Here is a 15,297-nt window from a genome sequence, read left to right as displayed (position 1 = left end):
CAAGAACAGAAATAGGCATTCATCCCAAAAGGTCTGTGCATGTGCTTATGCTTCACATAAGCTTCTTCATCTAACCCTCTCGGCATAAACTTCTATTCCTTTCTCTCTCATGTGCTTAAACACATTTATGTTACTCACTTCAACTGCACCTCGTGATACAGAGTTCCAAATTCTAACCACTCTCTGGTTAAAGTAGTTTCTCCTAAATTCTCTACTGGATGTACGAGTGACCATCTCATACTTACAATGCCTAGTTCTGGTCTTGCCCACCAATGGAAATAGGGCCTCTTGGTCTACCCTATTAAACCCGTCCATAAGGTTAATGACTTCTATCAGGTTACCTCTCAGTCTCCTCTTTTCTAGAGAAAGTAAATCTAGCCTGTTCAAACATTTTTAATCTATATCCCGTAGTTATTACACTATCAGCTTTTCTTTGTCTATCTGATCTAAACCTGTCAAAAACTTTGTATACATCCATCAAATCTCTCTTGCTCCAAGGAGAACAACCCAGCTTCTCCAACCTGCATTTTGTTTTGCCAGGAAAACAGCTGGGAAATGTTCACTTTGTCAGGTATGTACCAGGGTAGTAATTCCACTGGAATAACATGGCGAGGAGCCCAGTTCGTTCTGAAGAATCTTCAGTACCACTGCGGAGATGTTGTTACAGCCCATTGTCTTTTGTAGCCATTGCATTCAGCTGTTCCCTGATAGCACAGAATCGGGCGGAATCAAATTGGCTGAAGGTTGGCTTCGGTGTTGATGTGGGCCTCAGGAGGAGGCCAAGATGTATCAGCCACTTGCATTTCTGACCGAGAACAATGCAATGGTTTCAGCCTTCTCTTTTTCACATTCTGGGTCCCACCATCACTGAAGGTGGGAAAGGTGCCTCCTCCCATTAGTTGTTTAATTATCCACCATCATTCACGATTGGTTGCGGTAGGACAGCAGAGCTTTAATCTAATCCATTGGTTGTGGAATCGGAGAGCTCTGGCTATAGCAGGCTGCATTGTACATTTCTATACTATATAGGTTCACTCAATTGGACTGCAGCTTGTGGTAGACCCCAATCAATGACTCAGATCACATCATTGAAGGCTGCCCCCTGACAAAATTCAACAAGAGGGCTCAGGGAGCTCCATTTAGCCACTGCAAAAGCTGTTGCCTGGCTTGGTGGTTACCCCATTTGCAAAAAGAAACCCGATAGGCACCTCATTTTTAGATATGCCTGCCGCTGGTCCTGCCATACTTTTCTGCAGTCATTGAACCGGAGTTGACCCCCTCATTTTCTGGTAATGGCAGAGGAAGTAACATGTCCCGAGGTCACAGATTGTCATGGCATATGATGCTGCTAATGGCCTCCCAGTTTTGTGCTGCTACTTGTATTCAGAATCTATTCCATTTTTAAAAAATGGTAGTACCACACAACATAATAGATGGTCTCAGTTAACAATAATAATATGATAGAATTTACAGGGCAGAAGGACGCCATTCGGCCCATCGAGTCTGCACCAGCTCTTGGAAAGAGCACCCCACCCAAGTCCACACTACCACCCCATCCCCATAACCCAGTAATCTTTATCAGTGTCACAAGTAGGCTTACATTAATAAAGTTACTGTGAAAATAGAAGTCAACCACATTAGAACATAGAACAATACAGCGCAGTACAGGCCCTTCGGCCCACGATGTTGCACCGAAACAAAAGCCATCTAACCTACACTATGCCATTATCATCCATATGTTTATCCAATAAACTTTTAAATGCCCTCAATGTTGGCGAGTTCACTACTGTAGCAGGTAGGGCATTCCACGGCCTCACTACTCTTTGCGTAAAGAACCTACCTCTGACCTCTGTCCTATATCTATTACCCCTCAGTTTAAAGTTATGTCCCCTCGTGCCAGCCATTTCCATCCGCGGAAGAAGGCTCTCACTGTCCACCCTATCTAACCCCCTGATCATTTTGTATGCCTCTATTAAGTCTCCTCTTAACCTTCTTCTCTCCAACGAAAACAACCTCAAGTCCATCAGCCTTTCCTCATAAGATTTTCCCTCCATACCAGGCAACATCCTGGTAAATCTCCTCTGCACCCGCTCCAAAGCCTCCACGTCCTTCCTATAATGCAGTGACCAGAACTGTACGCAATACTCCAAAGGCGGCCGAACCAGAGTTCTGTACAGCTGCAACATGACCTCCTGACTCCGGAACTCAATCCCTCTACCAATAAAGGCCAACACTCCATAGGCCTTCTTCACAACCCTATCAACCTGGGTGGCAACTTTCAGGGATCTATGTACATGGACACCTAGATCCCTCTGCTCATCCACACTTTCAAGATCTTTACCATTAGCCAAATATTCCACATTCCTGTTATTCCTTCCAAAGTGAATCACCTCACACTTCTCTACATTAAACTCCATTTGCCACCTCTCAGCCCAGCTCTGCAGCTTATCTATATCCCTCTGTAACCTGCTACATCCTTCCACACTGTCGACAACACCACCGACTTTAGTATCGTCTGCAAATTTACTCACCCACCCTTCTGCGCCTTCCTCTAGGTCATTGATAAAAATGACAAACAGCAACGGCCCCAGAACAGATCCTTGCGGTACTCCACTTGTGACTGTACTCCATTCTGAACATTTCCCATCAACCACCACCCTCTGTCTTCTTTCAGCTAGCCAATTTCTGATCCACATCTCTAAATCACCCTCAATCCCCAGCCTCCGTATTTTCTGCAATAGCCTACCGTGGGGAACCTTATCAAACGCTTTGCTGAAATCCATATACACCACATCAACTGCTCTACCCTCATCTACCTGTTCAGTCACCTTCTCAAAGAACTCAATAAGGTCTGTGAGGCATGACCTACCCTTCACAAAGCCATGCTGACTATCCCTGATCATATTATTCCTATCTAGATGATTATAAATCTTGTCTCTTATAATCCCCTCCAAGACTTTACCCACTACAGAAGTGAGGCTCACCGGTCTATAGTTGCCGGGGTTGTCTCTGCTCCCCTTTTTGAACAAAGGGACCACATTTGCTGTCCTCTGGCACTATTCCTGTAGCCAATGATGACATAAAAATCAAAGCCAAAGGTCCAGCAATCTCTTCCCTGGCCTCCCAGAGAATCCTAGGATAAATCCCATCAGGTCCCGGGGACTTATCTATTTTCAGCCTGTCCAGAATTGCCAACACCTCTTCGCTACGTACCTCAATGCCATCTATTCTATTAGCCTGGGGCTCAGCATTCTCCTCCACAACATTATCTTTTTCCTGAGTGAATACTGACGAAAAATATTCATTTAGTATGTCGCCTATCTCTTCAGACTCCACACACAACTTCCCATCCCTGTCCTTGACTGGTCCTACTCTTTCCCTAGTCATTCGCTTATTCCTGACATACCTATAGAAAGCTTTTGGGTTTTCCTTGATCCTTCCTGCCAAATACTTCTCATGTCCCCTCCTTGCTCGTCTTAGCTCTCTCTTTAGATCCTTCCTCGCTACCTTGTAACTATCCATCGCCCCAACTGAAACTTCACACCTCATCTTCACATAGGCCTCCTTCTTCCTCTTAACAAGAGATTCCACTTCCTTGGTAAACCACGGTTCCCTCGCTCGACGTCTTCCTCCCTGCCTGACCGGTACATACTTATCAAGAACACGCAGTAGCTGATCCTTGAACAAGCCCCACTTATCCAGTGTGCCCAACACTTGCAGCCCACTTCTCCACCTTATCCCCCCCAAGTCACGTCTAATGGCATCATAATTGCCCTTCCCCCAGCTATAACTCTTGCCCTGCGGTGTATACTTATCCCTTTCCATCATTAACGTAAACGTCACCGAATTGTGGTCACTGTCCCCAAAGTGCTCTCCTACCTCCAAATCCAACACCTGGCCTGGTTCATTACCCAAAACCAAATCCAACGTGGCCTCGCCTCTTGTTGGCCTGTCAACATATTGTTTCAGGGAACCCTCCTGCACACACAGTACAAAAAAACGACCCATCTATTGTACTCGAACTATATCTTTTCCAGTCAATATTTGGAAAGTTAAAGTCTCCCATAATAACTACCCTGTTACTTTCGCTCTTATCCAGAATCATCTTCGCCATCCTTTCCTCTACATCCCTAGAACTATTAGGGGGCCTATAAAAAACTCCCAACAGGGTGACCTCTCCTTTCCTGTTTCTAACTTCAGCCCATACTACCTCGGAAGAAGAGTCCCCATCTAGCATCCTCTCCGCCACCGTAATACTGCTCTTGACTAGCAGCGCCACACCTCCCCCTCTTTTGCCTCCTTCTCTGAGCTTACTAAAACACCTAAACCCCGGAACCTGCAACATCCATTCCTGTCCCTGCTCTATCCATGTCTCCGAAATGGCCACAACATCGAAGTCCCAGGTACCAACCCATGCTGCCAGTTCCCCTACCTTGTTTCGTGTACTCCTGGCATTGAAGTAGACACTTCAAACCACCTACCTGAACACTGGCCCCCTCCTGCAACGCCAAATCTGTGTTCCTGACCTCTATACTCTCATTCTCCCTTACCCTAAAACTACAATCCAGGTTCCCATGCCCCTGCTGCATTAGTTTAAACCCCCCCAAAGAGCACTAACAAATCTCCCCCCCAGGATATTTGTGCTCCTCAGGTTCAGATGTAGACCATCCTGTCTGTAGAGGTCCCACCTTCCCCAGAAAGAGCCCCAGTTATCCAGAAATCTGAATCCCTCTCGCCTGCACCATCCCTGTAGCCACGTGTTTAAATGCTCTCTCTCCCTATTCCTCATCTCACTATCACGTGGCACGGGCAACAACCCAGAGATAACAACTCTGTTTGTTCTAGTTCTGAGCTTCCATCCTAGCTCCCTGAAAGCCTGCCTGACATCCTTGTCCCCTTTCCTACCTATGTCGTTAGTGCCAATGTGGACCACGACTTGGGACTGCTCCCCCCCCCCCCCCCCTAAGGACCCGGAAAACACGATCCGAGACATCACGTACCCTTGCACCTGGGAGGCAACATACCAAACATGAGTCTCTCACGCTCCCACAAAATCTCCTATCTGTGCCCCTGACTATAGAGTCCCCAATTACTAATGCTCTGCTCCTCTCCCCCCTTCCCTTCTGAGCAACAGGGACAGGCTCCGTGCCAGAGGCCCGTACCCCATGGCTTACCCCTGGTAAGTCGTCCCCCCCACAAGTATCCAAAGCGGTATACTTGTTTCTCAGGGGAACGACCGCAGGGGATCCCTGCACTGACTGCTTTTTCCCAGTCCCTCTTACAGTTACCCACCTATCTCCAATCTTTGGTGTAACTAATTCCCTGAAGCTGCTATCTATGACCCCTTCTGCCTCCCGAATGATCCGAAGTTCTTCCAACTCCAGCTCCAGTTCCCTAACTCGGTCTTGGAGGAGCTGGAGATGGCAGCACTTCCTGCAGGTAAAATCAGCAGGGACACTAACTGCATCCCTCACCTCAAACATCCTGCAGGAGGAACATTGCACTCCCTTCCCTGCCATTCCTCTAACTTTCTACCAAGATCTGGCTAACAACTAAATTAAATTTTTATAAAAAATAATAATAATATAATAAAATATGGTACTTACCTCAGACCAATGGGTTTTATTATTAGGTTAGAGGAGGAGGGCGGGTGGGAGACACTACACGTGTAGTGTCTCGGGTTTCCTCTCCACCAGAATTTATTGGTGAGGGTCTTCCCAGACGTCCGCGGGTCGACTTCCTGTTCCTGCCTAAAACACTAATTAAAAAAAAAAAATTCTCAGCTCCTGCTGAAATTGACTAACCGGCCAGCTCCACTCCCGCCGAAATCGACTGGCCTGCCCCTGCAAAGACAAGTGCTTTTAAAGGACAGACTTACCTCCCAGCAGCCACTTCCGCACTGCTCCCGCTGAAACTGACTCACCAGCTGATTCTCCCGCCGAAATCGACTGGCCTGCCCCTGCAAAGACAAGTGCTTTTAAAGAACAGACCTACCTCCCAGCAGCCACTTCCGCACTGCTCCCGCTGAAACTAACTCACCAGCTGATTCTCCCACCGAAATCGACTGGCCTGCCCCTGCAAAGACAAGTGCTTTTAAAGGACAGACTTACCTCCCAGCAGCCACTTCCGCACTGCTCCCGCTGAAACTGACTCACCAGCTGATTCTCCCGCCGAAATCAACTGGCCTGCCCCTGCAAAGACAAGTGCTTTTAAAGGCCAGACTTACCTCCCAGCAGCCACTTCCGCACTGCTCCCGCTGAAACTGACTCACCAGCTGATTCTCCCGCCGAAATCGACTGGCCTGCCCCTGCAAAGACAAGTGCTTTTAAAGGACAGACTTACCTCCCAGCAGCCACTTCCGCACTGCTCCCGCTGAAACTGACTCACCAGCTGATTCTCCCGCCGAAATCGACTGGCCTGCCCCTGCAAAGGGGCATTGTCGTGGCTCTGAGGACACACAGGACAGGCCAGGTAAATTCAGCAGATTTTGTTTCCTAAAGGACATCAGTGAACCAGATGAATTATTTTCTCGGCACCAGTAGCTCCTTGGACACTATTATGGAGATCATTTTTTTATTCCCCATTGATTTGATTTACAAAATTTAAATCTTCTTTGGTGAGATTTGGACATCTCTCTAGATCATTAGTCCTGACCTCAAGAACACAATATTTTATACTGGGCCTTGGCCGCAGTCAGAACTAAAGAACACACAACTCATGGATTGCTGTAACACAGCAGGTAGGTTTTTATTTATTTTATGCTACGCACTCTCACAGGCTTAAATATAAGACTCGGTTAAAGCTTGTGCGCTTGACCGATGATGTCACCAGTGCTCACGTGACTCACCAATAAAGGGACACTCCCCAAACATAGCACACACTATTATAACCCTCACGGAGGTCACAGCATAAGAACATCAGATCTGTGACCTCCACAGAGTATGAACTTCCCCAGTAACGGGAGCAGAGCTTCCCCCTTAACAAGGGACAGGCTCACTAGTATAAAATCCCCGACCTGGATGCAGGTCACGGAGGGAATGTAAGAAACCTTACTTTTGTTTTCTACCGTCTTGGTCTATATGTACTACTTCAGCGGATTCTACACTGACGACGAGGATGGGGTTGGCCCGGCCGTCTTTAGTCCTACCTCCACATCGATTTTCCGAGCCGTTCCAAGGAGGGATGTTCCTCACCATCGTGGACACCCACTCAAAGTGGATGGAGGTTCATAAAATGCAGGTAACAACAGCTCGAGGCTGACGCAGGCCGGCGTACACTCTTCGGCACATTTGCTTTGGGAGATCTGGTGTACATCCACAACTTTTGTTAAGGTGCCATGTGGATCCCGGGCATCGTGTTAGCCCAGACACTTATCGAGTACAGGCACAAGGGCGGGAGTCTAATTAGCGCATGGATCACCTCCCTGGGCTCATTCCCGACATGCCAGATCCGATTCCAGAGGTTCCGGAACGGACCCGACCACAACTCGCTTTGCCACCTCCATCGCAGACACTGCTGTTGGCTCAGGTTGCGCCAGCAGTGGGGAAGCCGGGTTTGGATGTCGAGATGCCGGATGAAGTCCCGCCAAGATTCAGAGAACGACATGGCTACATTGCCAACGGCAGAGCCGATCGCGTTGACGCCCACTACCACCTCTGCTCTGCTGACCCCACCCAGATGCTCCACCAAAAACGCCAGTCCCCATATCGGTATATGCCTCCGGATGCCAAGGGTCAACCCCTGAAGGCTGTTACCAGGCTAAGAAAACTAAAGGTTCTTTGGAACCACCCATGGATATCTCTCCGGACTTTTCGGGAGTACGGGGGTGGGTGGGGTGTTATAACCCTCACGAAGGTCACAGCATAAGAACTATAAGATTCTCTGTGACTTTCAGAGAGTACAAATTTCCCCGATAAGAGGCTGGTCTTTCCCTTAACAAAGGACAAGCTCACTTGTATAAAAACCCTGACTTCAGTGCTGGTTCGGGAGGGCGTCCCTTCGGGGAGTGGAGATTCTTGTATAGCGTAAATAAACTTTACTTTTGTTTTGGACCTGCGTACTACTTTGGCTGATTCTACATGCACCAACTATAATACATAATAACTAGTACAGTGATAATAACCTCTTAACATGCCTTGTCTACAAGATTAAGTGGAATAGAAAAATGTTAAGCCAAACCATTTTTCAACTAAAACATGCTGCAGGATAAGGAGACAAAAAGTGCCTGGTCAAAAATAAATCTTCGGAGTGGATTTGAGTCATTAATTCTCCTAACAGAATGATAAATACTATTTTTGGTGTTTCAGATAAGCTAGTAAAGGCAAAATCTCCGGAATTATTGAATCATAACAAGCAGTGATGAACAGGGAGTACAGACCATACATTTTATGGAACGGTGAGCTGAAGAAATCTATTGATCTCTTTTCAGCCGACTCAGCATTTATTCATATCCTCCTCTTCTCCACCTGCCCATACTAAGCCCTAATCAGTAATAAAAACACAGCAAGCTTCTGTGTTTCCAAAGCTCTTGTGCCAAATATTAATTATGGGAGAATGGAAGAGCAGACCACTCAAGGGGACGGTCGAAGGGCGGATGGATGGATTTACATGTATTTAGCACGGTGTCACAATCAAAACACTGAAATAGTTCATTGTATGTGAAAAATTATGCAGATGGCAGTGCCTGAAATTCAGAAAATTCTGTATGTCGAAAGAGTTCATGAATTACTCGAAGGTGAAAGGCGAGGTCCTCTTAGTGTTGATCAATGGAGGAATATTGGTCCGAACACCTTTAATTAGTGTACATTTATCATCCATCTGAACAGGTAGATGGGGTAAAGAGAAAAATTTGCTCATTCCTTTTCTCCTCACCCTTCTTCTTAGCAACCAACTTCTAACTCTGCGTTTAATCTTTCCTTCTAAAAGGGGTTCACAACTGGAAGGAAGGAAGAGAAATAAAAGCCACAGAACCTGGTTTGTGCAATTATGCGTTAACTCATTTACATGCTTTGCCACCAAGCAAAAATGCAACATTTTGCAGCACATTATTTGTTGCAGAGGTAATGGATATTGACCTACCTCCACGCATTTTTTCAAACACCAGGAAAAACTGTGCTTCATCCTCAAAAAATTCAATCAGTTCTAAAATGTTCCTACAGAAAAAGAGAGAAAACAAATTCAAGTCTCAAGGGCTCTTCGTACAGATCATAAAACCAGGAAAAAATGCTTCCTGTCCCAAGTGAATAGGAAACAAATGAAAACATTTTATCAAATATGGATTTTCTTTCTTTATACAGTACATTTTTCTATGATATTTGAAAACATAATTAGCTTTTTCCATACACATTTCATTCATGTGTAGCCTTACACTCTCAGATTGGCTGCTAAGAATAATTTTTCTACCTCATTAGCCACAAACCATTTCCCAGTTTCAAACTTCCAACAAAACTATCTCTTGTTACTAAAGCTACAATGCAAGTTTATCTAGAATTGGTTTTGCTGGCACTCAGGTTAAATCTTGGAAGCGCAATTAGATTCCTACACTCATGCCCATTTACAGCTCACAGATTAGTAAGATATACAAACCATCAGTTTGATGAAAAGTCATCATTTTGAAGGCTCAACGCACATTCACAAATAATACCATGCAAGACCCTTCTCTCTTCCCTTGCCCTCAATGCCATTGTGGGGTACCTGCTCAGGTCATTTTGTTGTTGCTCCTGTAAAGCAATATGAACATGGCCACACATTTTTAGTAGGAATTAATAGGATGTGCATGTTTCTCTGGTTTGGCTTGATATAAAAATTTTTTTTTTTTTTTTTTTTTTTTTTTTAAAAACTTGTGACTAATATATATTCTGGCTTTTGGAAAGTTTTTATACACTCTCTATGCCTTATCCCCGTAACCCCACCTAACCTTTTGGTAAATAGCAGCTCATCTTGAATAAGGTAAAATTGAGAATTATTTATACCCGTTAAAATGTAGAGGATAGCAAGAATAATATATTTTTAAAAATTCATTTACGGGATGTTGGCATCGCTAGTTAGGCCAGCATTTATTGCACAGCCCTTCAGAAGGTGGTGATGGGTTGCCTTCTTCAACTGCTGCAGTCCTTATGCTGTAAGGGAGAGAGTTTCAGGACGTTCCCCAGTGACAGTGAAGGAACGGCGATATATTTCCAAGTCAAGGTGGTGAATGACTTGGAGGGGAACCTCCAGGTAGTGGGGTTCCCAGGTATCTGCTGCTCTTGACCTTTTAGATAGTAGTGGTCATGGGTTGGGAAGGTGTTGTCCAAGGAACCTTGGGAGTTACTGCAGTCCATCTTGTAGATGCCGCACATGGCTGCCACTGTTTGTCGGTGGTGGAGGGTTTGAATGTTTGTGGAAGGGGGAGCAATCACTTGGGCTGCTTTGTCCTGGATGGTGTTGAGATTCTTGAGTGTTGTTGGAGCTGCACTCATCCAGGCAAGTAGAGTGTATTCCATTACACTCCTGAATTGTGCCTTGTAAATGTTTGACAGGCTTTTTGGGGGGGGGGGGGGGCGGTAACTCACCGTAGGATTCCTAGCCTTGGACCTGCCCTGGTAGCCACAGTATTAATGTGGCTAGTCCAGTTCAGTTTCTGACCAATGGTAACCCCAAGGATGTTGATTGTGGGGGAATCAGCGATGGTAATGTCATTGAATGTCAAAGAGAGGTGGTTAGATCCTTTCTTGTAGGAGATGGTCATTGCCTGCCACTTGTTAGCCCGAGCCTGGAAAATATCCAGATCTTGCTGCATTTGGACATGGACTGCGTCATTATCTGAGGATTCACGAATGCTGATGAACATTGTGCAGTTATCCGCAGACATCCCCCACTTCTCATCTTAGGATGGAAGGGAGGTCATTGATGAAGCAGTTGAAGATGGTTGGGCCTAGGACACTACCCTGAGGAATTCCTGCAGTGATGTCCTGGAGCTGAAATGATTGACCTCCAACCACCCCAACCATCTTCTTTTGTGCTAGGTATGACTCCAACCAGCAGCGAGTTTTCCCCCTGATTCCCATTGACTCCAGTTTAGCTCGGACTCCTTGATGCCATACTCGGTCAAATGCTGCCTTGATATCAAGGCAGTCACTCTCACCTCACCTCTGGCATTCAGCTCTTTTGTCCATGTTTGAACCAAGGCTATAATGAGGTCAGGAGATAAGTGACCCTGGCAGATCCCAAGCTGAGCATTCGTGAGCAAGTTATTGCTGAGTAAGTGCCGCTTGATAGCACTGTTGATGGCTCCTTCCATCACTTTGTTGATGCTGGAGGAGTAGACTGAGAGGGCAGTAATTGGTTGGGTTGGATGTGTCCTGTTTCTTCTGCACAGGACACACCTGGGCAATTTTCCACATTGCCGGGTAGATGCCAGAGTTGTAGCTGTACTGGAACAGCTTGGCTAGGCGTGCGGCAAGTTCGAGACCACAAGTCTGCAGTACTATTGCCGGGATATTGTCAAGGTCCATAGCCTTTGCAATATCCAGTGTCTTCAGCCAGTTTCTTGATATCACGTGGAGTGAATAATCGTATTGGCTGAAGACGGACACCGGTTTTGCTGGGGACATCTGGAGGAGACCGAGATGGATCATCCACTCGGCACTTCTGGCTGAAGATTGTTGTGAATGCCTCAGCCTTGTATTGTGCTGGGCTCCTCCATCATTGAGGATATTTGTGGAGCCTCCTCAAGTTGTTTAATTGTCCACCACCATTCACTGTTGGATGCGGCAGGAAGACAAGAGCTTATATCTGGTGCATTAGTTGTGGAATCACTTAACTCTGGGCGGCAAGGTTGCACAGTGGTTAGTACTGCCGCCTCAACAGCTCCAAGCACACTGTTTCAATTCCGGCCTCTGGTGACCATCTGTGTGGAGTTTGCACTTCCTTCCCATGGCTGTGTGGGTTTCTTCCGGGTGCTCCAGTTTCCTCCCACAGTCCAAAGATGTGCACGTTAGGTGGATTGGCCCTTTAGTGTCCAAAAGGTTAGCTGGGATAAGGTGGCGGCGTGGGCTTAAGTCGGGTTCTCTTTCCAAGGGCCATTGCAGACTCGATGGGCCGAATGGCCTCCTTCTGCACTGAAAATTCCATGATTCTATGACTTGCTGCTTCTGCTGTCTGGCACACAAGTAGTCCTGTGTTGTAGCTTCATCAGCTCGACACCTGGGGATATGCCAATCCATGAGGTTGCAGATGGTGGTTGAATACAATTCTGCTGCTGCTGAAGGCTCACAGCACCTCATGGATGCCCAGTTTGAGTTGCTAGATCTGTTCTTAGTCTATCCCATATGTCACACAACACGATGGAGGGTATCCTCATTGTGCCCACAAAGACTGGCAGTGGTCACTTCAACCGACGCGGTCATGGACAGATGCATCTGCAGCAGGCAGATTGGTCAAGCATGTTTTTCCCTCTTGTTGGTTCCCTCACCACCTGCTGCTATGTCCTTTAGGACCCAGCCACCTTGGTCTGTGATGGTACTAGCAAGCCACTCTTGGTGATGGACATGGAAATCCCCCACGCAGATCATATTCTGCACCCTCGTCACCCTCAGTGCTTCCTGCAAGTGATGTTCAACATAGAGGAGTACTGATTGATCAGCTGATGGTGACCTGTGCTTGGTAATCAGCAGGAGGTTTCCTTGCCCATGTTTAAAATGAAACATGGCTTCATGGAGTCCAGAGTCGATGTGGAGGACTCTCCAGGCAAATCCCTCCCGATTGTATACCACTGTGCCACCACCTCTGCTGGGTCTGTCCTGCTGATGAGACAAGAGATATCCAAGAATGGTGATAGTGGGTATGATTCTGTGAGTGTGACTATTGGCTGTTGCTTAACTTGTGTGTGAGACAGCTCACACACAAGTTTGTAGTTTGTAAGGAGGACTTTGCAGGAACGGCAGGGCTGGGTTTGCCGTTGTCGTTTCCAGTGCCTGATTTGATGTTGAGTGGTCCATCCGGATTCATTCCTTTTTTTGTGTTTTCATAACGGTTGAATACAACTGAATGGCATTTCAGAGGGCATTTAAGAGTCAACCACATTGCTGTGGGTCTGGAGTCACATGTAGGCCAGACCAGGTAAGGATGGCAAATTTCCTTCCCCAAAAGGACATGAGTGAACCAGGTGGGTTTTTACAACAATTGACAATGGTCATCATGGACTTTTAATTCCAGATATTTTACTGAGTTTAGATTCCACCACCTGCCATGGTGGGATTCGAACCCAGGTCCCCAGATCATTGTCCTGGGTTTCTGGATTACTATTCCAGCGACAATACCACAATGCCACTGCCTCCCCCAAGATTACATGACCAAACACTCAAAGTTGTCACCACAGCAGCAAGGCTCGAAATATGATGTCATTAAAAACATACCACAAAAGTTGCAGAGTTGAACACCTCTTTAACTGCCATTTTGAAATGCACACCTTGATATGGTGAGGGTTTGAACAATATACAAGCTGAATTTGAATCTGAAATTGGTACTGGGAAGTTGGTTCCTTCTGACCAACTTAGACTGCAACCATCTTCTCCTCTCAGCGCAGCTACGTAAAATTGGTATTTCCTTCCTATTCCAATGGAAACTTCATAAGGTTTCCCTACGGTTTTCCTACGGCCATAATCCCACTTCAGCATTGGTCCTGGACAACTCTTCGATTATCCTGGTCAATGGTCATCTTGATTCCAGGTTAAACTCTCCCACTGATGTATTAGCCCTGGCCTACACCCTGGTTAATGGTCTGGCCTAGTCCCATCAGAACCATTTCTTCCTACCCTGCAAATAAATAAACAGAAGAGTGGGTGGTAAGGAACAGAGAATAGAAGAGCGAGAAAATAAGTTGAATGGAAAAGAAGATTGAACCAGAAACAGAAAGTTAAAGGAGAAAGGAAGACAGAGAAATATCTATAATAAAACGGTATTGCTAATATTACTCAAGATTGTACTAATGTTTGTCAGGTATAGTAGGGCATTAGTTCCATAAGATATCGCTGTTCACAGCTCTCATATTTCAGGATTTGAAACTTACCGGTTTCCCTGACACTGATATAAAGTCTCAACTTCACGGAAGACCCTACTTCGGCTCAGACCTGTTTTTTTCTCAATAATCTGCAGGGGAGAAGACAAAGTGCTTTCAATTACTGTTCTGATCATGATAAAATAAGCAAAACCACGGTTTTCTTGTCCTGCATCTTGTATAGTGTCAGGAAACAAAAGTAATCTTTATTTGTATTTGCGGGTTTTAGAAATAAGATATAGCTTGTGCATGTATGTCGGGCGGGGGGGGGGGGGGGGGGGGGGGGGATGAAGCAGTATTGTATTATGGGTGGGAATTAGGAACAGAAGTAGACAATTCAGCCCTTAGAGCCTGCACTGCCATTCTATCAGATCATGGCTGATCTCTTCCTGGTCTCAAATCCACCACCCTACCTGTTCCCCATATCCCTTTAACCGTTTTTTAAAAACCAGAAATATATCCATCTCCTTGAAACCATTTAATGACTCAGATTCCACCGTACTGTGCGGCAGCAAGTTCCACAAATTCACCACCCTCTGCGAGTAGTAGTTCCTCCTCATCTCAGTTCTAAATCTGCCGCCTCTCGACCTATATGTGACCTCTCATTCTAGATTCACCCACAAGGGGAACATGTGGTCTACATTTACTTTATCAATCTCTTTTAGTATTTTGTATACCTCATTCAGATTCCCTCACATCCTTAAGCCCAAACTGTTTAATCTCTCGGAATATGTCAACTCTTTCATCCCCGGAATCAATCTGGGGAACCTCCTATGAACTACCTCCAATGCCACCACATCCAAGACCAAAACTGGGCACAATACTCCAGATGTGGTCTCTACAATTGCAATAACACTTCTTTACTTTTATACTCAAGTCCTTTGGCAATAATCATAGTCAATCTTTTCATGTTTAATAATTTTTTTTGCTAAAAGTTAATTAGCAGTCCTGTGACTTTGTTCATCCACATTGCAAAAAAAAAAAAAAAAAACAACCTTATAGTCTATTAAGCCAGGGTTGCATTCTGGGACCTGTTCTATGACTGTCCAGAAGTGACATCAGCTGGGATTGTGACAATATGTTGAAACAGTACAAACACTCTTGATTTTGGAAGATCCATAAAGTCACAGTAATCATATGAGTTCATTGAATGTCTCAGTGAATATATTATTGCCTAGGTATAGACGGTATTAGGTAACAGTCTTATTTACAACAGTCTTTAACCATATTAGCAAAATATAACAGTTTTCCGCTTTTTA

At 45.6% G+C, this 15,297-nt stretch overlaps 1 protein-coding gene across 7 annotated transcripts in view; it reads right to left on the bottom strand.

Moving 5' to 3' along the window:
- LOC140426192 (MAP kinase-interacting serine/threonine-protein kinase 1-like) overlaps positions 1-15,297 on the bottom strand; it is a 144,443-nt gene that overhangs the window by 60,399 nt on the left and 68,747 nt on the right. For all 7 annotated transcript variants that reach the window (XM_072510666.1, XM_072510663.1, XM_072510667.1 and 4 more), the window contains 2 exons: positions 14,051-14,130; positions 9,079-9,152 (listed from right to left, as the gene is read on the bottom strand). In XM_072510666.1, coding sequence (XP_072366767.1) covers positions 9,079-9,152; positions 14,051-14,130 — 154 coding nt within the window. The remainder of the gene's footprint in view (positions 1-9,078; positions 9,153-14,050; positions 14,131-15,297) is intronic.

This window comes from Scyliorhinus torazame, chromosome 7 (genome assembly GCF_047496885.1).
Source record: "Scyliorhinus torazame isolate Kashiwa2021f chromosome 7, sScyTor2.1, whole genome shotgun sequence".
NCBI classification, from domain to species: Eukaryota; Metazoa; Chordata; class Chondrichthyes; order Carcharhiniformes; family Scyliorhinidae; genus Scyliorhinus; species Scyliorhinus torazame.
The sequence above is the reverse complement of the archived record's forward strand: the minus strand, read 5'-3'. Positions and strand labels throughout refer to the sequence as shown.